Here is a 25,106-nt window from a genome sequence, read left to right as displayed (position 1 = left end):
ATGAAATCCTAAAATAGTGATCATAAAAAAAAAAAAAAAACCATCTAGCAGCAGTAACACTTATTTAAAATAAGTTACGTATACCAAAATATCGTTACTCGGCAGTTACATGAAGATGTCCGTGACTACGTCTCCACGAAGGGTTCTCATCAATAATTGATATTTGTTGCCAATAACCGCGAGTTGCCAATGCTCTTCAAGTAAGATTGCTTGGGTCTATATCAGCGATTTTCGGCTAAAATTGACCGGATGGACTCAATTGGCTCAATTAAAATATTTATGATTGAATTGATACTAATGTAATGTGTTTTGAGATTTTTTTGGTACTTTTCCCATCTTTATTTTCGCATCCGCATACTTTCAATGTGATTAAAAATTAATTGTCTCCCCAGCGGCTTTTTGTAATGTAAATCTTTCGGACTCCATTGATAGTACATCTCTTGGCCAAAGAAAACCTAGTATATCAGATTACATTGAGATACATTTTGTAATCTAGTATGCGTTCGAAACAAAAACTTGGGGAAAAATAATTTCTGCGAAAATATCATTTTCGAGAAAAATGTTATTTCATTTATTTGGTGATTTAAGAAAAGTAATCTCCTTTTAGCTTTTTGTTTTTGGGTCCGTGAACATTTTCCGCAGATCGATTAGTTTGCTGTCCTCCGAACTCCGAAAAGCAATTTTTCGAATACAGGTTTCTTTCAAAGAGACGGACTCGCAGCACATTCACACATCAAGAAGAAGACTTTAAGAACCCTCTTGATCATCAGCTATTCAATTCGAATCAACGGTACGAAGTGAACGACTTACTTGGCGATACCATGCACACGCCCCCATCAGAAAATCTGAACTATCAGCTGAACAAAGCAGGCCCTCATGGGCCGACTGTTGAGGCCCCACCTGCGGCCCGGACACATTTCGTGTGCACCTCGTACCCGCACTCCAGGCACTGGTAAGCCCACCCGGACCCCTGCTCGTCGCAGTCGCAGCATATGAAGGGCCCCCCGCCGGTGCCGTCCGAAACCAGGGTGAGCTCATGGCGGTGGCCAGCGTGGAGCTCCGACTTCGGGAGGCCCTTCGCCTCCTCGTCCATCTGCCGGTGCAGCGACTCCAGCCGGACCTCCGTGAATGGGTACGCATCCTCCCCATACAAGTTGATCAGGCTCCGGCCGTGCTTCGTGACGGTCTTGCCGTCCGGGCCCAGGACGACCAGGCAGGGAATGCTCTGCACGTCGAAATGCCTGGCCAGCGCCCTGATCTTGGGGTCGCCGAAGGGCAGCTTGAGCCAGGGCATGAGGGCGAAGTAGGAATCGAAGGAAGCTCGGTCGCGGTCGCTCGACACGTAGACAATCTCGAAGTCCTCGACGCCCGGTCTCTGGGAGATCACGTGCTTGATCTTGTGGTAGATGGAGATGAGCTTGGGAGTGAACTTCATGCCCGGGAGGCACCACTGGGCGGAGAAGAACAGGCCCAGTGTTTTACCTACTAAAGAAGCAACCGGTACCTGCACTTTGAAACAGTGAGTTCTACCATGTCTTTGCATATAGCTTGACCTTTGATTAAACTTTGGTTGGTTACTCATGTCTAGGATCACAAAGTTTTGTTCAATCAAATTGAGTTTAGTTGATAGTATTCTTTCCTTTCCCACTTGGCTCAATTTGGGCCCAACCCAATCCAATCTCGAGCTAGGGCGATAAAATTAGCTCTATTACACGACATCCCGATTTTTTTTTTTTTTTCCAATGAAGTTATTCGGATCACACGGCGGTTTCTACGTAAGAGTCCATGGTTGCTCCAGAGGCCTACATCCATGGACGATTCTAAGATGTAATAAACTCCTTAAGTGGCTCATGTCGGACCCACAAAATCAATGATCAAGATTAACCTAATCCAAATGGACCTAGTATAAGGAAAAAGTTTCTCGTTAAAAAGACCAAACTGCAACGAGCTCTTCTAGTTCGTACCTAACATAACATAGTTAGCATTTCGAGTCTAGCCAAGCCGGTCCAACCATAAAATACTCGATCCGGTCTAAGCTGAATTACTGATACTAACCTGACCAGTCGTAGGGTGATGACCCAGGAGATAATCCCTATCATGGCTGCTGAGTAGATTGGTAAATGTCTGGTTCTCATGTTTCTCCTTCTCTTCCCTCTCCAATTCCTCCAACCTCTCCCGCGTGAACGGGAACGCTTCCACCCCGTAACGGTGGACAAGCTCGACGCCGTCACGCAATACCTCCTCTTCCTTGTGACCGCCGGGCTGGAGGATGATCAGGCACGGGATGCCCTCGACGTCGAACTTATGGCTCAACGCCTTCTTCGACTGCAAGTCGGAGAAGGGGATGGCGAGCCACGGCATGGAGGAGCGGTAGCTGTTGAACGCGCTCAGGTCCTCGTCGGCGGAGACGAAGACGACCTCGAAGTTGGACTGGCTGGCCTTCAGTTGCTCGTAGGCGTTCGATAGGACGGGGTTGAAGTTCCGACACGGCGAGTACCAGTTCGCCGAGAAGTAGAGGCCCACCACATGGCCTTCCAGATCGGAGACCTTCACCTGTCCCGGCCAAATAATTCCCACTCATTCTCATTAGTTCCCCACATAAACCGAAGCCTTTACCTAAAAGTATGATTCTTTAATCAGGCGGCCAAATCCTGAGTTAGTGTTAAGAACTTAAAGACCAGCAAATCCTGAAAAGGGCAAGTCCAACAAAGCATGAATTGTAAAAGAGAGAACCCATGTTTTTTCTATGCATTTTCTGCACATTGGGACGGGTTTTGCATGCCACGTACCGTGCAGCCTTGTGGAATATTGAGAAATATTATCGCCTTCATTCATTCTTTTCACTTCTAAATAAGTTTGAAAACGACGTCCCACCACATGACGACACTTGGGGGCTCACCCGTGATCCCACGCATCGAGGCCAGCTGGAGCGAGAAGTTGCAGAAAGAAAAGAAAAAGGAAGAAAGCGAAAAGCGAGAAAGCCCTAAAGGAGACTGAAGATTAGGTGCTCCTTTCTGGTTTGCGGTGGTGTTGGAAAGAGACTGTGGGACGCCCGCAATGAGGAAGGAGATGGTTGGGTGGGTGTGTGGGTTGGGGGGGGAGGAGAGGGGGTTCTGCGAATTTGGTAGGTGGCAGCACAACACGGCCTCCTCTTCACTCTTCACTGGACGGCCCTCCACCAGATACAACACGACAAGAAGCTCCAGTTTCACAAGAGAGGGACGACGATAGGTGAAGACGATCGTCGTACGTTAACCATGCAATGCGTTTCGTGTTCATTCTCTGCTCTCCCATGTGTTTCGCAAGGTTTGATAAATTTTGACTAAAGGATCAAGCACGATTAGATTAGATCCGACGTATTCCCAGTCCGGATCACGGCATCTCCACATGGAATTCGAGAGAATCACATTCGCTATCTCGCTGGTACGACTTGGAGATTTTCTGTGCATTTGTGAGTAAATCCGGTAACCGTGTAAAGGAAGCGCTTGAAAAATTTCCCTGGCAAGCTTGCGACAGGCAAACCTACTTTATTTCATGGAAGGAAAAGATAAGGAGACCACGAAACCAATGGACATGCATCAACTGTCCAAGAACTTCGCTAATTCACTAAGATGCCCATGCTACACTAGACATGGTTTCATGGGTCGCACGTGAGCGGGTTGATGTTAGAAAATTGACACGATAACATCAAGATACCGTATATTGTGGTAGACACAGCCGCATAAAACAGTACACAGAATCTGTGTTATGTTGATGGTGAGAAAACGTATCCTTCCTCCACTCTCTAAGCATGGCTCTGGTTAAGGGCACGAGTCTTCCCCGCAATGAACCGATCTAACCGTTGTTTCAATGAAAATTAGTCTCGTTTTTCCGACCCTAATTCGTAGTCGAGTCCATCTAATTCTGCTGCGCACCTTAGCTTGGTAGGGTTTTGATAAAACCTAATCAAGACTGCTCTCTGGAGACTGACTTAGACCATAACCCACGTGAAAAAATCCGAGCTTTTGTTCTCTAGTTATCAGACCAAACCCGAATCCAAGCCTCCGATGACCTAGGAAGATCCCTTTGCCGTACGATTAGATTTGCCTCCTATGTCAGATTTAAGGGTGGGAATCATATCTTGGGATGATGGAGAGATAGCTCACACTATCTTGAGGAAAGGATGAATAATCGGAAAACCAGAAGAAAGGCAGGCATGATCTTAGGTTGATCCTACACGAGTGGATTCTTCAACGGATCCCCCCCTCTTTTACACTGTAGATAAGTTTTACTGATGCAAGGTTTCTACGCAGCAGAATCTTTCGTTAATTAAAGAATAGTTAACAAAACATGGGAAATATCGAAAGAATATGACCCGATAAGACGTCTGAACACAGCTACTCGTACGACTACTGTCTATGCCGGCGATGATATGAAGCTCTACTTACTTCTACCGTAGAGAGAGATAGAGAGAGAGAACCTGAGACCCAGTAGGAGAGAGAAGATAGTCACGATCTTTGGAGGCCAAGAGAGACATGAATCTGGAGCTCGAGACCTTCTCAGCATCACCGCTCGACGCAACTTCGACCTGGCTGATGATCTTGTCGTCTTCATCACCTCCTTCAAACTTCATCTCCTCAACCTCTTCTCTCTCTCTCTCGCTCTCTCTAAAGTATGGATGCAAGGGCACGCTTCACGGTGGATGGGAATAACTAATGCTGCATACATTAGTTGGTGGGAATAAATACACGCGTTAAGTGACTACTTAAGAAAATATATTACAGTTTTTTAATATATTAACCCATTTCATAAACTCCGAAATCCCAACACATCCTTCATAAAAATACGATGAAGACATCATCAAATCTGCCAAATTAACCTCAACATGTCATGCGTTCCCCGTCTTTCGCTTTTGGAAAATAACAAGAAGAATCGGAGCCCTTCTCACACAGGCATCACATCGTCTCATCCCCCCACTATGCCCGAGCACCACGCATCACATAACAGCGCAACACGTAGCCCCCCCACAACACGACACGCCCCCACTCTAAAACTCTCGCTCCATCGCCACTCACTGCGTTTGACCCCAGGAGTCAACACGAGCCGAAATCATCCCGTGACGTGTCCCACGATCGGCGGCTCAGAGTGTCCCTCCTTACGCTGGGGCGGGGGAGCACAGGATGATTACAGCTTTTGGCGGGGCCCGAAGCTGGAAAGTGGGTCCGCCTCATCATAAAAGACTTTGTGGGGAAAAGTTTGGTACTTTCGATGGCAGCGAAAGGCCAACCAACCAACATAAGGGGACACCTGTCTCGGCGTCCTTCGCTTTCTATCTTCGTGCCCCTTTTCTTTTCCCGGAAAGTGATGAGGTGGGCTCTCTCTCTCTCTCTCGGTACGAGGCTCCTTGTCTGGAGCTGCAAGCCTGCAAGTGTTGGTATCCAACGGCGTTGATGCACTACAGGTGTGGGGGAAGCTGGGGCACGTTTCTTGCGAGAAAATAATCTTTCTTTCGCCTTCGACGGCTGGGATGATCGGATTTCAATCCACTTTTGGCTACTTTGCATCTGGGTTCCGACAACGCGGGAACCCCACAACCTCCGGTATTTATCTGGCACCGTGAGATTATTGAGATAAGGTACCGAGAGATAACGGTGCAATCTCAATTATAAATTCATATATCATCACCGTAACTCCTAATTGATCGAGAGTTTATTTGGTAAAAAATAACCGATAATATTGTCATATTGTCATGCCAACATCTTAATTTTTTATAAAATTAGGGGTCGACATGATTAAAAATAAAATCGAGAACCGAAAAAATCGAATTGGTGGAAATAGGATAGGTTCTAGATGGTTCCAAGGCATTTAGGCTGCGTTTGGTCATCGACAAATAAATCAAATAGGATATGTTTTATCATATCACGTATTTGGTAGTTGTATAGGATATGATAAAAGAGGGTATAGCTTGGATGAAACTATCCTATGGGAGGGGTGAGATAAATTAAGATAGAATTTCTCAAAAGAGCAGATATGAGAAGAACGAGATTTTTCTTACAACCACTGCCCCTCCTCCATGTTGGGTTGCCTCTGCCGTGCCAAGTCGCATCTCCACCTTTCCAATGGCGGTGTACATCAAGTTGTTAGCGGTCTGCCCTAGGAACTAATCAATGTTGATGCTCTAACATTAGTTGTGGATTAGGTTGTGTCGAAAAACGACATTCATTATACTTAGGTAATCATAATGTGTTGCTAGAGACCGCTTATGACTTGTGGGCCAAAAGGGTTTTGGCACCCTAATGTCTAGTGAACCTACGGGTCGCACAAATAGCACAGTTTATATTTTCTACGGCCTTGATCTACTTAAGAAGTAGATTTTAATTTATTCTCTTATTCTAAATATCTACGCAATCGTGCGTGTTATGAGATAACGATGAAACGCACGATTGGAGATAGACGGTTTGGCGGGCCCGAGTCGCTCGGCCCCACTTCTTTTATTGCGTGTAAATATTAACGTGTATAAATAGACGTGGAAAAACCCTAGAGAGGGTATGAGAATAAAAACGAGAGACTATTCTCTTTGTGAGATCTTAGAGAGAGTCTCGGAGATCAAGAAGGCAATCAAAGAGGAGAAGTTCCAAGATCGTAAGCTAGCACTTGGATCGTTGGAGACTTCAATTCGCGTGTGGGATACCGTAGAGGCGCAACACTTGGGGCGCTAATCCGACACAACCGTTCGTCAATTTAACTTCGATCTTCGATCGCAAAGGTACGCCTTGAACTTCGATTGATTTCAATATAAGCATGGATCCCGTCTAGGGTTTTAGTTTAGACTTATATTCAATGCGTTTGACAATCCCGAAACCCTAACAAGGTATCGAGCCCCTTGTGATATATTGAAGTTGAATCGCAAACCCTAATTGTCGATGCATATGATGTATGCAAGTGATTCTTGATTAGGGTTAGATGAATTGAAAATACGAATTGATATGATCAATTTGAGTAATTTCACATTGAAACAAATTTGAATTCCGCCCGATGTGGATTAATGTGATTGATCCAAAAGCGTTTCTTTAATAAAACGAATTACGAATTCGTTTAGGGAATTGAGAAGAAACGAAATAGGGATGGCCTTAAGGATGGTTTAATTGAAATCGGCCGCCCTAGCGAGAGATGGTTCAAGGGGACGGTCGGTTTCTGTGAAAACAAAATTTAGGTTTGAGGGGCCCTCGACCCGGGACCGAGGCGCCGCCTCGACCCCGAGGGCGCCCCCTTGACCCCCATGGAATTGTTTGTTCAATTGTTATTAAACCTATTGATCGATGTATCATGTTGTGATTAGTGATATTTTGTTTATGTCCATAAGATGTATATGTTCATCACTAAATAAACCTCAAAAGTCCCAAATAAAATTAAGTAATACAATGATGCCTTTCCAATTATACACCTGTCAAGACTTGAATCGTCAAAAGATGGGCCTGCCAAAGTAGGGTGTCTTTAACTATTTGAGTAAGATAGGATGGGTAATGGTTATCCATATGTCAAGATTGGTTTACTTAACGAGGCTATCAAAATAGTTTTGAGCCTTGAGGCATAGAGTTTGGGGATAAGACATGAGATGTTAACCCCAAAAACCAAGAGTTGTATTCGATACAATTGACAAAGAGTTGTCTACCTATATAACCGAGTCTTGAGCGGTAAGCCAAAGTTTACTCATATCTTGGTGAAATATGGATCTTGGTCCACTATGCTTATAGGGACACATATTATGAAAGTATAGTGGGAGTTTATTATTAATAATATTAATGAACAATTCACTTTACATGTTTGTTGTAGATAATGGCAAATAGCTCTGCATCAAGTTTTTCACTGCGATCTGTCCTTGAGAAGGACAAATTGAATGGTTCAAACTTCTTGGACTCGTATAGAAGCTTGAGAATTGTTCTCAAGCGGAGAAAAAAGATTATGTTCGGAGAAACCACTTCCCGGAAGGCACCTCCTTCCAATGCTCCCCATGCTGAAAGGAATGCTTACCAGAAGCATAAAGATGATGCATTGGATGCATCATGTCTAATGCTAGCTACCATGAACTCGGACCTTCAGAAGCGGTTTGAGAACGTGGATGCCTATGATATGATCATGAACCTGAAAAATTTATTTCAGGAGCAGGCACGCACCGAAAGGTACCAGACGGTAAAGGCCTTAATTGAGTGTAAGCTAGCAAGTGGAAGCTCGGTTAGCCCACATGTTATAAAGATGATAGGTTATATTGAAAACCCGGAGCGGCCTCCCATTAGTCAAGAGTTGGCTACGACATTATTCTTCATCATTGTCTCGTGATTATGACACGTTTGTTATGAACTATAACATGCATAATCTTAATAAGTCTTTGAAAGCATGGGATGCTCAAAACTAGCAGAATATCAAGAAGGACCCTACCCCTAATGTTCTCATGATTCAAAGGGAAAGGCTTTAAGAAGCCGATTAAGGTCAAGGGTAAGGGCAAGGGCACTCAGCCCAAGCCTAAATCCAAGATCAAATTGGGCCCAACTGCGATTTGCGCTTCCATTGTGGTGACAATGGACATTGGAAAGAAACCGTAAGAAATATTTGGAGGATCCAAGAAGAAGAAGGGAAGTGAGACTTCCACTTCGTATTTATGTTATAGAAGTAAATGTTACTACTAGTTCTACTTCATGGGTATTAGATACCGGTTGTGGTACTCACATTTGTTTGAATGTGCGAAACTAAAACGAAGTAGAACACTCCAAAGGTGAAGTGGAACTACGCGTTGGAAATGGAGCAAGAGTTGCTGCATTAGCGTAGGAACATATGATGTAGCTTTACCTTCCGGCATGATTTTAGAACTGAACAATTGCTACTATGTACATATACGCAGAATATTATTTCTGTTTCTTGTTTGGACAAGGAAGGTTTCTATTTTGATATAAAGAACAATAGTTGTTCATTTTATCTTAATGGATTGTTTTATGGTAGCGCCCATAATGTGGATGGGATATATGTTCGAATCTTGATGTGCCAATCTATAATATAGATACAAAAAGGATTAAATCTAATGATTTGAATCCAACCTACCTATGGCATTGTCGATTAAGCCACATAAACGAGAAACGAATTCACAAGCTCCATAGTGATGGGCTATTAAATTCATTTGATTTTGAATCTTTTGATACGTGTGAATCTTGTTTAGTTGGAAAAATGACAAAATCTCCTTTTACTAATCAAAGTGAAAGGGCAAAAGAATTATTGGCCCTTATACATACCGATGTATGTGGACCACTAAGTTCTACCAGGAGGTTATCGATTTTTATTACATTTCTGATGATTTCGGAGATATGGATATATTTATTTGATGAAACATAAATCCGAGTCCTTTGAAAAGTTCAAGGAATTTCGAATGAAGTACAAAATCAACTTGGAAAGAATATCAAGGCTCTTGATCGATCGAGGAGGAGAATATCTAAGCCAAGAGTTCAATGACCATCTCAAGGGTGTGGAATTGTTTCACACTCACTCCCCGGAACACCACGGTGGAATGGTGTCTTTGAGAGGAGAAATCGAACTTTGTTAGATATGGTTCGATCAATGATGAGTCATTCAGATCTTCCATTATCTTTCTGGGGATATGCACTCGAGACAGCTGCTTTCACACTAAATAGAAGTCCATCAAAAGTAGAGAAGACACCATTTGAGATGTGGACGGAAAAGTTCCTAGTATGTCTTTTCTAAAGATTTGGGGCTGCGAAGCTTATGTAAAACGTTTACTCTCTGATAAGCTTGGGCCCAAATCTGATAAATGCTTCTTTGTGGGATATCCTAAGGAAACGAAAGGATATTACTTTTACAACCCATCGGAGAACAAAGTGTTTGTTGCTCGCAATGGTATCTTTTTAGAGAAAGAGTTTCTTACTAAAAGATCCAATGGGAGTAATGTAAACCTCGAAGAAGTTATTGTGCCACAAGAGAGTGTTCTAGTTCATGAGGAACCTCAATTAGATCTACAAAGAGTTGTAGAGTCTACTTCAGTGGCGCCTATAGTTCGTAGGTCTGAAAGAACACATCGTGAGCCTATGAGATATGGCTTTCATGTAACAGAACATCGTCATCTATTGTTAATAGAAAATGACGAGCCTACGACCTATACAGAAGCTATGATGGGCCCAGACTCCGATAAATGGCTTCAAGCCATGTGTCGCGACCTAAAAAAAATAGACGGGTTAATTTTCGGGCTAATGGATTACCGGATTAATTAATTAGATTAATTAACCTAGTTCGAGCTCTCCCAAGCTCTACCAAATCGCAACTTATGGTTCATGTGATTTTCTTGCAAAAGATTTTTTCATTTTTGGAGCCGCCACTAATCATTTTCGGTAGGTTGATTAGAAACCTAAATAAAATAGCGGGAGAACTATTTTATTTCTGCGAACCAGAGATTTTGAATTCGGGGATTTGGTTACGTCGGATTTCTCTAACGCCCTTTCGGTACCATTTTCATGAAAAATATTTGATTTGGCAATTTTGATGGATTTTACTTGAAATTCAAAGATGCAATTTTTTGGTTTTTTCTTCTTTTTATGGGGATGTAAAACATTGAACTTTGTGCGATATACACCATGGATGATTTAGAAAGAAAGAAAACGCAGCCAAGCACAAGTATTTACAGAAATAAATTAACACGTAATAATGCTAAAATTTGGAACACGTGGCATGTCTAAAATAAACAAACAAATGTTCAAACCAAACGATTACATTTTTGTAGATCGAGATGGAAATGATTACCTTCTATTACACAAAATCTTACTCACATACACGTTATAGTTCCCTTCAAGATCTCGGAGTGGAAGAACGCATGTCGTCGAAAATGGCAAGCAATGACGTTGTTGGGTTGCGAGGGCGAAATATGTGTCGGGACTCGTCGAAGATGATGCTCGACTAAAACTCTTTTCTTCACTCTCGAATTTTCTCTTCTGATTTTTCTCAAGAACTCTCTTTTTCCTCTCTACAAATTCCTCTCAAAAACTCTCTCAAAATTCTCTCAATTCTCTTCCACTCTCCCTCTCTACCTTCTCTATCACCAAAATTCTCCTCCTCAATTCTCAAGAACTCTCCCTCTTTTATAGCCAAATTTCTCCACTCTTCATTCTTCATCTTCATTTCTTCACCTTCCATTTTCATCTTCCCTTCTTCATCTTCATTTCTTCACCTTCCATTTTCATCTTCCCTTCTTCACCTTCCCTTCATCATCTTCCCTTCTTCATCTTCTTTTGGTATTTGCAATACAGTCCCCGAAGTTCCAAGTATTTGCAATGCGGTCCCTGAAATTTTAAGTATTTGCAATACAGTCCCTGAAGTTTCAAATCTTCTCGGTGTATTTTTCCATCCCGTGCCTAGTCTAGACGCATGCTAAATTAAGTGTTCCGCTTGCCCAATTATATGCCAATGCAATGTACGCTAAAAATAAATATGTGAGATGATTTTTTATAATTTTTATGCAAAAAATAGATTAGTCAAAATTTAGGCGTCAACGTGCCCCTCTTTGAGTGGAGGCTCGTGGAGGTTCCGCTCAAAGACAAATTGAATCCTAAATTTTGACAAGCAAATTATGGATGAACTTTTTTGCGGGAGTTTTAATCCCATTTTTATGAAGTGATGTAAGATATGCAAGACCGTAAATAACACGTGTCATAATTTCCCTTTTTCATGTTAGAGAGACCTGCACATGGATTGCATACAAGAATACCTGTTTTACCAAATTTCTCATAAGCTAATGGTTCTCTTAATTTCCAAGCTTCTTTTTGCGGTTGCAAGGATTTTAAGGTATTTGGCCTATACATTATCGAGACTTCTCCCTAATGCAAGACAGCCAAGATATGTGTGTCGTTTGAGATCACAAGAGCTACGTCGTTGTGAGTCGAAAGAAGTGAAATCAAGTTCACAAGAGCTACGTCGTTGTGAGTTGATTAAATGTTGAAATCGCCGGTGCATATGTCTTCACGATTCGACAAAGGGAACCAAAATCATAAGAGCTACGTCGTTATGATTTGGTTTGGATCAAAATCATGGGTGCTTATATCTTCATGATTTGATAAAGGAGCCGAAAATCATAAGAGCTATGTCATTATGAGCCGACTAAAGGTCAAGATCACCGGTGCATACGTCTTCGTGATCGAAACCGAAATCATAAGAGCTACGTCGTTATGATTTGATGAGATGTCAAGATCGCCGGTGCATATGTCTTCACGTCCCGAGATTGAAACCATAAGAGCTACGTCGTTATGATTTGATAAGATGTCAAGATCGCCATGCATATGTCTACACGACTACAGAGAGGCATATTGCACGATTTGAACAATATTTGAGAGGAGTACCACCGAATGGAATCGATAAGTACAAAGGGGCATATTGCACGAATTGAATCATAACAACTATCATCGAAGAGTTGTTAATTTGAAAAGGGTTCGAAAAACTTACCGGTTCTCCAAACGATTAATCAAGGAACGAAACAGTTGCTCGTATCGTGCACGGTAGGCATTTGCCAACAAAACTTGCTCATTCAATAATCCTTGGATGAATTTCGAGACCTTGGGAGGGAACTCGAACATCGGGAATGTATTACCCATCATGGAATGTCGGAGGTAACACGTGCAAACATATTCAACAATGAGTATAATGCAATCACTCATACTATGGTTCATGCATAACCATTCATCCAAGTTTGCATTACCAATTTTGTCCAGGAGGTTCTCATATTACGAATACCTCGAATGTGAGTGAATGGGGGACTTCAGATCCGAAAGGGCTTTCACTCACTCTCGAGAAAAGCTATTTATCCTGTTTGCGGGATTCAAAAGAAATCACTCAATCTTTCCATCATCGCATTCGATAAGGATCCAAGTAATCTCGCAATGATACGACCGAGCCGATCGGAGGTCTTGATTAGGACCGTAATGAGGGCTAGGTCAAAGGTTTACAAAGGGGACTCTAATTGAGTCAAGGCTGCTGAAATGAATTTCTTCATCATCGCTCCGGATTTACAAGTCAAGAATCCGCAAAAATGAGAGAAAATAATCTTGCTCGAACTTCTTGACGATCCTTAAAATAATTGAGCCCTACATTAACTCAAGTGCCTTAGTCGAAAAGACTTTTGAAGGGTTGCACGGTGAGTTATGATTCGAGGGACCGAGGAACGAAAATGCTCGTTTTGGCTCGAAATTAAATGAGAAGGGCTTGATGTTGGTGATCATCGCCGACTAGTCACCGATCTTGGTCTTCGGAAATGTCTTAAAGAATTGAATGAGGGATGGTAGTTTTCTACTGAAAATTGCACTTTGCAAACGACTTCTTGGGGAGTCTTCTTCACAACAAGTGTCCATGAGGATTTGCAAGAGACACAATGCAAACATGTACATGAAATTTACAACTCAACATGCAAAAAATGTACATTCAAAATTCAGAAGTACTTTACAAATGAATGTGCATTGGCCTTACTTTTGGTAGGCACTTTGCTTTTCCTATGCTTGAAATTTTCATATGAGATCAGCCTTTCTTTGTTCTTACTCCCGACTCTCATTTTCTTTTTTCTTCTTTTTTCGAGAAGAGATTTCTTTTCCTTTTTCTTTGAGAGCTCTTCGACATCTCTTTATTTTGCTTTTTTTTTTTTTTTCAGAGCGGGCCCTTCTCCTTTAAGCCGAGTTTGCCTCTCCCTTTTTTACAATCCCATGATTTTGAACCAGGAATTACAACAAACATAAACATTTACAAAGAAAAATTATGTAAACATAAAAAATCTAGCATACAAGAAATGAGTCCATTCGGGAATTCTCTTGACCCGACCATCTCCAATTCTAATCCTTGGGAAAATGCTATCTTCGTCTTTGGAATGAGCAAATGATCACCAACAGGGTTTAACAAATGAATTTGCGGGCTCAAGTGGGCTATGCAAAGAATGAAGTGTATAGGATAGAGAAGTGAATGCTCTTCATCATCCTAAGGCACTTGAATTAAAATTCGAGTATAAATGCAAAGAAACACCGAAGATTAATGTTAGTCCGAGCAAGAAAATTTCTAACCATTTACCTCGTGTTGCTCTGGAATTAACCCGTCCGGACCCCGATGTGGGGTGGTTCTTGACAGGGGTAAAGAAATGAAACCACCGCTCAAAAGGGGTAATCAATGGATCACCCGTAGTATTTGGGATAGAGAACCGAATGCCTCTGTCATTTCGGCTATCGTACCTTTCGCGAAAAACTCTTTACCTCGGGAATGCGGAATTTAGCCATCGTTCAACTCTCGTGAAAAAATGGGACGTGTTTGGGAAAGGATTGCCTTTCATCATCCCCCTCGCCCCATTCCATACATTCGATGTATCTTATGTAGTTCATGTTCCTTATTCGAGTTGGTAAATTAAACACGAGGAACAGTCATGCGCAAACTATGCAATGTATGAGTGTTTTGAGCATATAAAATGCAGCAACTTTTTATCTTGGTGGACAGAATTCGCAAGCACATAAGAAACTTCTTAGGGGCGTGGATTGGGAGTTGCCCCTGCTCATGCAAATGAGTTGCAAAACTTCATTATCCGGTTTGAGACATGAGATTGTCAAAGGCTCCGGGAATTTCTTATTTCATTAATTTTTCGGGGAGAATGGATACTTCCCTATCCGGAAAGGCAATGACCCCTGTAAAAATCAAAAGGGAAAGCGCCAATGTATGTCCTCATGTTCTAAACGAGTTGAAACGATACCGCTTTACCCTTGTACGTATTCCTTGCAAACTTTGAATTTGAAAAGATCAATTCATCTGGATCGGATTGTATGTCCGGGATGTTATCTCTCCGGTTTTGTAACCATCCGGGCTTAGCTTCAATTGGCATTGAACTCATATTCTGGATTGGACTCATCTAGGTCGTATACTTCTGAATCCACTAAGTTCTCCTCCTCATGTATCCCCTTGAAACATAAAGTAACAAAATCGGAAGGACAAACAGGGCTTAATTGCGGTGTGATTTTTTTGAAGAATTTATTTTTATTTTTATTTTTATTTTTATTTTTCAAAACCATGGGACATGAATTCTTGAAGAAGCCCAACCCTCGCTTACCATGATGACAAACTTGTTGGTCGTTGGTTATCGTCATCGGGTTGGTTTGGGATACTTCAACAAGATTCGAAAAATGGTGCAATTTTATTGATATGAAATTACTTCTTCTAGGAAAGAAAATCCAAGAGTGCAAGACAGAATAAAAATCCAAATGCGATCCAAAATCTAAAGGAAACAGAAAATGTCCCACGTAGGGATTGCATAAACATAAAGATGTTACTCCGAATCTAAACCCTCCAAGGATCATCACATATGGCATTAATGAATGATTTGGAAGGTTTAGGCGCCGAGTAAGGCTCCTCCTTATGCGCTCCGTCTTCGGATATAACAGCAATGGTTACATCATCAAAACAATCGGCGATATCGAAGACTCCTTCATCCTTACTAGCACCAACCCGTCGATTCCCACCGAATACAACATTAATTTTACCGAATGATCCGGCAAAGGATTATTCCGACATTTGGCTGTTTGTTGCCTTGGAACGAGAATGCCTTAGAATCAAGAAGATCTTGGATCCGATGCTTCAACACGAAACATGTCGGTGTCATGTCCAAGCTCCCCGCATGGTAATCACATTTCTTTGATGGATCATATCTTGGCGAGCTTGTGTTCTGGGTCGTAGAGGCTCGGAAGTCGAAACCTCTCTTACGTAGAACCGCGAGTACTTGCGACGGGGTTCCCGGTAGAGGTAAACCGCCGAGGGACCATTGATTCTCTCTTTGTCGTTGCACGCCGAAATTGGCTGCTCGATTTGGAACCCGTACGACGCGCGTCCGGGTCGTGGGTTTTGGCGTAGGTCATGTTGACCGGGGCCGGCTCCTTGTCTTTCCTTACTGCAAACCTCTTATTCGTTGTGGTGACATCATCGTACCAGCCTTTCTTCATACCGTTCTCGATTTCTTCACCATTGCGATGAGATGGCTGAATGACGTGGCGACGGATCCCAAAATTCGGGTTCTCATAACTTGCCAGTGGAAACAAACAATTTCATGAGCTCCCTTTCGGGAGGGATGGTTTCAATGAGATGCCACGTTCCTCCACCTGTAGCATCTGCTTGATTGTTTCTCCTCTCTTCATCTCAAGTCGTTCAAGATCTTCTCCGGTGGTCGCACGTCCAAGTTAAAGCTAAAATGTTTGATGAAAGCATTAGTTGCCTTCTCCCAATCATCCATCCGGTAGATCTCGTAGTCCGTATACCATCTCATGGCACTTCTTTTAAACTAACCTGGAAAGTCGACCATTAGGGGGCCGTTGATCGCATACTTGTTCATTCTTGCCCGGTACATCCGGGCGGCTTGAACCGGGTTGGAAGTTCCATCATACTTCTCAAAGTCGGGCATCTTGAACTTCTCCGGCACCGTAACCTTTGAAAAGATAGATAGGTCAATCAGGGGTATGTTGTGAGTCCCCTCAACCTCTCGGATCCTCTGTTCCATTTGGGCCAATAGCTTGGCCGTATCACCATTCAATCCGGGGGTCACAGGGCTGGCTTGAGGGATTGGGACTACGGGTGGCGTGCTCGAGTTCATGCCTGTGATGATCACATCTTCTAGCGGCATTATCCGATAGGGAGCAGCTTCCAGGGCTTTACCGGAGTTATCCGCAAGAGGAATTCGAGCAGGAATGATTAGCGGCGGGCTGGAGGTGGATGATTGCGGTTTGGTGGTGAAGGCGGCCATCATTTCCTCCATCTTTCGGGACATCATCCCTTCAAAGCGCTCGGTCAATGAGTTAAGTTTCTCGTCCGGGCAGCAGAGATAGTGGCGTTAATGTCGGCCATCCTCTTCGCGGCTGATCGAGTAATATGTGGAGGATCCGTGATAAATTACCCGTACAGTAACAAACCCAAAATTAGTACAGGGAGCAAGAATAGCGAGCCGGCCCATGGCATCCCTCTAAACTCAAATGAACAAAGTGATTATGACCAAAGGATTGAAACATGTAATTTTCAGTTTGTCCGCTTTTACGAAAAAATTCGTATTAATTCGTACGTTGATCAAAACATGTCCAAATTTTACGAGCTTGTAGTTGAGAAGGTGATGAACAACTTTTATGTTGGCCAATCAGACTAGAAATGCACGGATCAAATCAGTTTAATGTGTCTTTCCAAAAAAATCACGTTCAGAAAACTGTTATAACCCCATGTTGTTGAAAAAACGAAGGGCCATCTTAAATTATGAATTTAATTCTGAAATTTTGCAAGATATTAGTTGAAACATAGGTCTACAACTTTCGTGTTTGGCACTTACTCAAAGCTCGATCGTAGAATTTAGTAAAAATCGCACAACAGGAATAAGCCAAATCAGAATTGAGGACAACCGATGAAATTGTAAAAGCTATGGAAGCAAAGTGCGAAATTGGAAATAAGACAATGAAACTTCTAAACAATCAACCTAAACCATGGACCGGCTCAAAATAAAAATGAGATAACATGGTACAAGAGACAAGAAATTACCTCTCATACGAAGAAAATGTCAATCATAAAGACATGCGCATGAATCGTGAGTTTAAATCTTATTCTATCTATCCAAAAGGCTTTTGCAAAGTGAAATGATGAACAAACGACATGTCGCAGCCTCGCGCAGATCATCATGACTAGTCGCAACCTCGCGTACAATAGTCATGACTAGTCGGGTCCAATCACTTCGGCTTGGTTCGGTCGACAAGGGCAATTCTCATGCATCGTAGCCTCACGTGTATGAGAACGACCCTTGAGCCATTTTTTTGGAAAAATTTTCGGGATCCGGATGGGATAACCTTTAGCGAAACCTTACCACCAAGGTTAAAGAACCATCTAAATACCATCTTAAAACTATTAGTGTGACCCAGGTCCGGTCACGGGTTATGTGCAGAGTAGTGCAAATATATAAATCATGCACAACAATTAAAGGTAAACACCGCTTCAATGATTCAAAAGTTAAATCACAATTCCAATTCACCAAGCCCGCAAAACAAAGGGTTAGCCGATCACTCCTCCCCTTATAACTCCCAATCGCAAAAAGATTTAACACCTAAGAATGAGAATTCAACCAAAGTTTACCAAATCAAGTGATTTCTTTTCATGAAATTATCCGCCTAAGTCCTCTTTGAATCCCCAATAGTCGCCAAGCTGTCGCGACCTTCAAAAAAATAGACGGGTTAATTTTCGGCTAATGGATTACCGGATTAATTAATTAGATTAATTAACCTAGTTCGAGCTCTCCCAAGCTCTACCAAATCGCAACTTATGGTTCATGTGATTTTCTTGCAAAAGATTTTTTCATTTTTGGAGCCGCCACTAATCATTTTCGGTAGGTTGATTAGAAACCTAAATAAAATAGCGGGAGAACTATTTTATTTCGCGAACAAGATATTGAATGGGATTTGGTTACGCGATTTCTCTAACGCCCTTTCGGTACCATTTTCATGAAAAATATTTGATTTGGCAATTTTGATGGATTTTACTTGAAATTCAAAGATGCAATTTTTTGGTTTTTCTTCTTTTTATGGGGATGTAAAACATTGAACTTTGTGCGATATACACCATGGATGATTTAGAAAGAAAGAAAACGCAGCCAAGCACGAGTATTTACAGAAATAAATTAACACGTAATAATGCTAAAATTTGGAACACGTGGCATGTCTAAAATAAACAAACAAATGTTCAAACCAAACGATTACATTTTGTAGATCGAGATGGAAATGATTACCTTCTATTACACAAAATCTTACTCACATACACGTTATAGTTCCCTTCAAGATCTCGGAGCGGAAGAAGCACTGTCGCGAAAATGGCAAGCAATGACGTTGTTGGGTTGCGAGGGCGAAATATGTGTCGGGACTCGTCGAAGATGATGCTCGACTAAAACTCTTTTCTTCACTCTCGAATTTTCTCTTCTGATTTTTCTCAAGAACTCTCTTTTTCCTCTCTACAAATTCCTCTCAAAATTCTCTCAATTCTCTTCCACTCTCCCTCTCTACCTTCTCTATCACCAAAATTCTCCTCCTCAATTCTCAAGAACTCTCCCTCTTTTATAGCCAAATTTCTCCACTCTTCATTCTTCATCTTCATTTCTTCACCTTCCATTTTCATCTTCCCTTCTTCATCTTCATTTCTTCACCTTCCATTTTCATCTTCCCTTCTTCACCTTCCCTTCATCATCTTCCCTTCTTCATCTTCTTTTGGTATTTGCAATACAAATCCCCAAGTTCCAAGTATTTGCAATGCGAGTCCCCGAAATTTTAAGTATTTGCAATACAGTCCCCGAAGTTTCAAATCTTCTCGGTGTATTTTTCCATCCCGTGCCTAGTCTAGACGCATGCTAAATTAAGTGTTCTGCTTGCCCAATTATATGCCAATGCAATGTACGCTAAAAATAAATATGTGAGATGATTTTTTATAATTTTTATGCAAAAAATAGATTAGTCAAAATTTAGACGTCAACACCATGAAATCTGAAATAGACTCAATGTATCAAAATAAAGTTTGGACTTTTGTCGATCCACCTGAAGGTGTTAGACCTATAGGGTGCAAGTGGGTTTTCAAGAAGAAAACCGATATGGATGGAAAAGTTCACATCCATAAAGCACGGCTGGTAGCTAAAGGTTTCAAACAAACTCATGGTATTGACTATGATGAAACCTATTCACCAAAGGCTATGCTTAAGTCTATTCGGATTATCCTAGCGTTTGCTGCATATTATGACTATGAGATATGGCAAATGGATGTAAAGACAACTTTCCTCAATGGAAACCTAGATGAGGATGTGTATATGACATAGCCTGAAGGCTTTACATCACTAGATAACGCTGGGAAGATTTGTAAGCTTCAACGTTCTATTTATGGATTGAAGCAGGCATCACGAGTGAATATCCGTTTGATGAAACCTCAAAGAGTTTGGCTTCATTAGAAACAAAGAAGAAGCTTGTGTATACAAGAAGTCTAGTGGGAGCGCAATTATGTTTCTAGTATTGTATGTGGATGACATACTACTCATTGGAAACGATATTCCTATGCTTCAATCGGTTAAGACATGGCTAGGAAAATGTTTCTCCATGAAGGACATGGGAGAGGCAAACTATATCTTGGGGATTAGGATCTATAGAGATAGATCAAAGAGACTTATTGATGAGTCAAAGTACATATGTTGACAAAGTCATCAATAGGTTTAATATGCAAGACTCCAAGAAAGGTTTCCTCCCGATGACACATGGCATAAGTCTTAGCAAGACTCGGTGTCCTACAACACAAGATGAGCGAGACCCATGAGTAGGATTCCTTATGCATCTGCCGTAGGATCCATCATGTATGCTATGTTGTGCACTCGTCCGATGTTGCTTGTGCATTGAGCAGACAAGCGATACCGTCACAGGAGAACCTCATGGATAGCTGTTAAAAATATCCTTAAGTACTTGAGAAGAACTAAGGATTTATTTTTAGTCTATGGAGGTGAGGAACAGATCACCGTAAGTGGTTACACGATGCTAGTTTCCAAACCGATAAAGACGACTTTCGATCGCAATCGATTTGTCTTTGCGTTAATGGTGGAGCGGTGTCTTGGAAGAGTTCCAAACAGAACACATTGCGGATTCTACGACAAAATGAGTATATTGCCCCTAAGCATCAAAGGAAGCTGTTTGGATTCGAAAGTTCATAGAAGAACTAGGAATCGATCCTACTAGTTCGAATCCAATAGACCTTTATTGTGACAACAATGGGGCCATAGCTTTGGCTAAAGAGCCTAGGTCTCACACAAAACATATACTCGAAAGTATCACCTCATTCGAGAATTCATTGAGAGAGCGATGTCAAGATGTGCAAAGTTGCAACGGAGTTGAATGTAGCGATCCGTTGAAAGGCTCTTCCACAATCTAAGCATGAGCGTCATTGTAACGCTTTAGGCCTTAGACACATTAGTGATTGGTCTTGATGTGAGTGGGAGTATATGTAATATACATTTGCATTGTTCATTAATAGAATATATGTTATATTTGATTTCGATTTAATTTGAGTATATGATTATATGCGAAATCTTAGTCCCCTGAATATTGAATATCCTTAATAGATAATCAAATGCGTGATTTGATCATGAAACTCTATTAATAGAATGGATATTAATATTCTAAATGTCTCTAGTCAATTGTCATTGAGCATTGGGACGCCAATGGTGTTTGAGACTAGCATGTGCGTCAATTGATGACCAAGTTTCATGGGTCATGAATATAGAGATATAAAGTTGATCACATGGAATACATGTTGGAGAACATTGTATTAGACAGACCCGCCATGAGAATACCGTAGGATTGTTATATAATGTCATCAGTATTTCTCATCACAGCTATAGAGTATAGTCCTTTGACCTGAGTCTACCGTTGTTTCCTAGACGTAGATTGACATGCTCTAACATTATCAAACGTCAGCTGTAATAGGTGATTATAAAAGTAATGGTGGGCATGTCATGAATCGTCTGAGGATGTGAGTAGACAAGATGGGATTGTCCCTCTCATATAACGAGAGTATGATATCTTGGCCTCCCGTAGAGTTGAGACTATAAATGCATGGCCATGCTCAAGTGAGTTGAGGAGTCAACTACTTGGTTTGACAATCTAGCTGCGATCGGAAAATGAGTTTGAGCTATATAAGGATGACACTTGTCCCGCCTTATGCTTGACTTGGACATCAAGTGACAAAGGAACTTAGTTTGTAAGATTGGTTCCAGTGCAAGTGAGAGATTGTTAGCGGTCTGCCCTAGGAACTAATCAATGTTGATGCTCTAACATTAGTTGTGGATTAGGTTGTGTCGAAAACACATTCACTATACTTAGGTAGTCATAATGTGTTGCTAGAGACCGCTATGACTTGTGGGCCAAAAGGGTTTTGGGCACCCGCTAATGTCTAGTGAACCTACGGGTCGCACACAATAGCGAACCGAGTTTATATTTTCTCGTGCCTTGATCTACTTAAGAAGTAGATTTTAATTTATTCTCTTATTCTAAATATCTACGCAATCGTGCGTGTTATGAGATAACGATGAAACGCACGATTGGAGATAGACGGTTTGGCGGGCCCGAGTCGCTCGGCCCCACTTCTTTTATTGCGTGTAAATATTAACGCGTATAAATAGACGTGGAAAAACCCTAGAGAGGGTATGAGAATAAAAACGAGAGAGCTATTCTCTGTTGTGAGATCTTAGAGAGAGTCTCGGAGATCAAGAAGGCAATCAAAGAGGAGAAGTTCCAAGATCCGTAAGCTAGCACTTGGATCGTTGGAGACTTCAATTCGCGTGTGTGGATACCGGTAGAGGCGCAACACTTGGGGCGCTAATCCAGTACAACCGTTCGTCAATTTAACTTCGATCTTCGATCCGAAAAGGTACGCCTTGAACTGATTGATTTCAATATACGCATGGATCCGTCTAGGGTTTTGGTTTAGACTTATATTCCGCTGCGTTTGACAATCCCGAAACCCTAACACAAGTGTGGCCGCCTTTACGGTGAAAACGCCAAGCTAGGGTCTTTGGCCAGGTATCTTCATGACTTTATTATGTAATGGATCGTTTGGCGTGATATAAAATTATGTCCCTTATTCTTTAATCGCTTAACCCTTTCCAACATTCAAAATGGGTCTCGATATATTATAAAGAACTCGAGGTTAATCATCGACTATCAAGGTATCTCTCTTGGATGACCTACATGAGTACATCTCCAACTTGTGAAAAGAGACCTAATAATTAGATTATTCAGCACTTGCTTATTCACTTGACAAGACAATGAGCAAAGCCAGCTAGTCATTATCAAAGAATTCAACTCTAAATCAAGACCCTTGCTTCTACAGGGTCCGCTCCTTTGATGTTGTGCCTAAATTCGGAAGGCAAAAACCTATGCTCAATAATAACTCACTCATTAGAACTTATCATTGAATAATTTACGAAGCTTCCTAATATTTCAGCAAAATAGAGTCGATCTTATCCATGTCTTGCCTTTACTTATCCGGCTTTAAATCCATAGTTCACCAAATAATATATAGGATATGACAAAATTTTTGAATTTTTTATCCTATCTTATCCAGGTTATATTCGACTAGAAATCCGGACGACTAAATGTATCCTCATTATAGATTTCTGATTTCAAAAATCATAGAATTTTACATTCCTGAAGGTGGAACTTGGAACAATTTTTTTTGTATTTTTTTTTTTTGTTTTATATCTTTACGTGATCATGTGATACTCCATTAGTGTCTGATAATAAGTGTGTGATCCGGAACCATTGGCATTACTCAGAGCTTCCATTTTTTACGGTATCCATGATCGAGATTGTGACATCCACGATTTTAGCGGCTAATAAATCTTATGTAAAATAGATTATTGACTAATCATTAAAATTAAGAAAACATAATAGGATGGTCTAAACAACGAGCGAGGACAAGATGAGTTGGGGAGAGAGCAGCCGACCCCGCCTACTTTAGCACCGTTATGCTAGGCTCAAGCCGGCCGATAGTGACCACGCCTCACCGGCGTGGCGGCAGGAGGCTAGTCAGCCCAAATGGCTTGCGGCCACCTGCCGTTCGGTTGGTCGGCGCCGACCTTCGGGCGAATCGACGAGGTTTCGTCTCCGTCCCAATTTTCCGTAGTCAAAAGTCTTCGGTAGAAAGTAAGTTAATGTATAAGTCAATTGTAAGTCAATTGAATGAGAACAAAGTTAGTGTCATTTTCAAGCATTTAATGAAACTTGAAAAAAAAGTTTGAAAAAGTCAAGATTTATAAATACGTTCACATGGGTAGAAAAACTTAACGTGCAAAATCATTTGATAAACTTGGGCAAGAAGTTGAAAAAAAGTTAAGGTTCATAAATGAAACTTGGGGAAAAAGCTTAGAAAAAGTCAATGTTCATAAATGTATCATAAATGCATGAATAGTAGTAAAACTCAAGGAATAAGTTGAAAAATTACTATAAATAGGGGAGGTGTCTCTTCCATTTTCCATTTTCCATAACCCATTCCCTCTTTCTCCCCCCTCTCTAGCTCTCTCTCTCTCTCTCTCTCTCTCTCTCTCTCTCTCTCTCTCTCCCTCTTGTCCTTGTTTGTTCAGCTACGATTTTGTTTGTCCCTCGTGTGTTCTCGGGTAATTGTACATTGAAAAAGGTAGCGAAATTACTAGTTTTGACATATGGATGTTAGTTTAATACATGTTGAAGTGGATTGCTTGGTTATTTTTTTATGGATAAAGTGTGATGCATGCCGAATTGTGTGTATATAACTTGCTAAAGATAGGTAGAGAAATCAAGCCATTCTTGCGTATATAAGTATATATCGTATGCGGTATAGGAACTTTATTAAGATATGTGGATGGTATGATAATCCTAATCAATGATAATAAAGAGATTATGGGCATGCAAGTATGTGTTTTCCATTAAAAGACTTCAACATGCCATTATTAGCGAGAAAAGCAACGGTGTAGGGGCTCTGGGATAACGATGTATTTTTTAAAACCTCTAATGACCGTTGTTCGCAATAACGAATGAATCTGCCATCGTTTGCTAAAAGTTTTACTTGAGGCGATGGCGTATACGTCGTTACTTAAATGATGACATGAATTCGATGTGCCGTTGTTCACGTGCGGTGACGACGTTGGCACGATACCGAAAGTTCCGATCGGAGGTTCGGAAAAGGATGCCCAAAAGTGAAAAGGAAATAATGCATGTTGCATTTATTTTGTTTATGCTTGACATTGTGACAAGTGTCATAAGAAGTTGTTATGTATGATGAAAGGTTCGAAAAATAATAACTCGAAAGTGGAAAGAAAAGGTATGTTACATTTATAAGTTTATATTTGGCATTATAACTAATGTCACACTTGGAGAAATTGAGTAATGGATCACATGATAGTTTTGTGGTTTATGATATTAGGTGTTATAACTTCTACTTTATCTCGGAAGTAGTGTTTTTTTCTATTGGGCTGTGTGCTCATCTTTTCATTTTTCAGGGAACTAGCATGGCTCAGTCCCTGCGCATCGATATGGTTGTAGGAGTGGACA

General features: G+C 41.3%; 1 protein-coding gene across 1 annotated transcript; it reads right to left on the bottom strand.

Moving 5' to 3' along the window:
- Positions 1-749: 749 nt before the first annotated feature.
- Positions 750-24,128, bottom strand: LOC115738746 (probable nucleoredoxin 2). Its single transcript, XM_048273598.1, has 4 exons — positions 24,093-24,128; positions 4,460-4,635; positions 2,056-2,553; positions 750-1,504 (listed from the first exon to the last, which is right to left on the bottom strand). The coding sequence occupies exons 2-4, from the start codon at positions 4,610-4,612 to the stop codon at positions 875-877; spliced, it is 1,281 nt and encodes a 426-aa protein (XP_048129555.1). The 5' UTR covers positions 4,613-4,635; positions 24,093-24,128; the 3' UTR covers positions 750-874.
- Positions 24,129-25,106: the final 978 nt, after the last annotated feature.

Source organism: Rhodamnia argentea, chromosome 2 (assembly GCF_020921035.1).
Source record: "Rhodamnia argentea isolate NSW1041297 chromosome 2, ASM2092103v1, whole genome shotgun sequence".
Lineage (NCBI taxonomy): Eukaryota > Viridiplantae > Streptophyta > Magnoliopsida > Myrtales > Myrtaceae > Rhodamnia > Rhodamnia argentea.
Note: the sequence above shows the minus strand (reverse complement) of the source record. Positions and strands in the feature narration are given on the sequence as shown.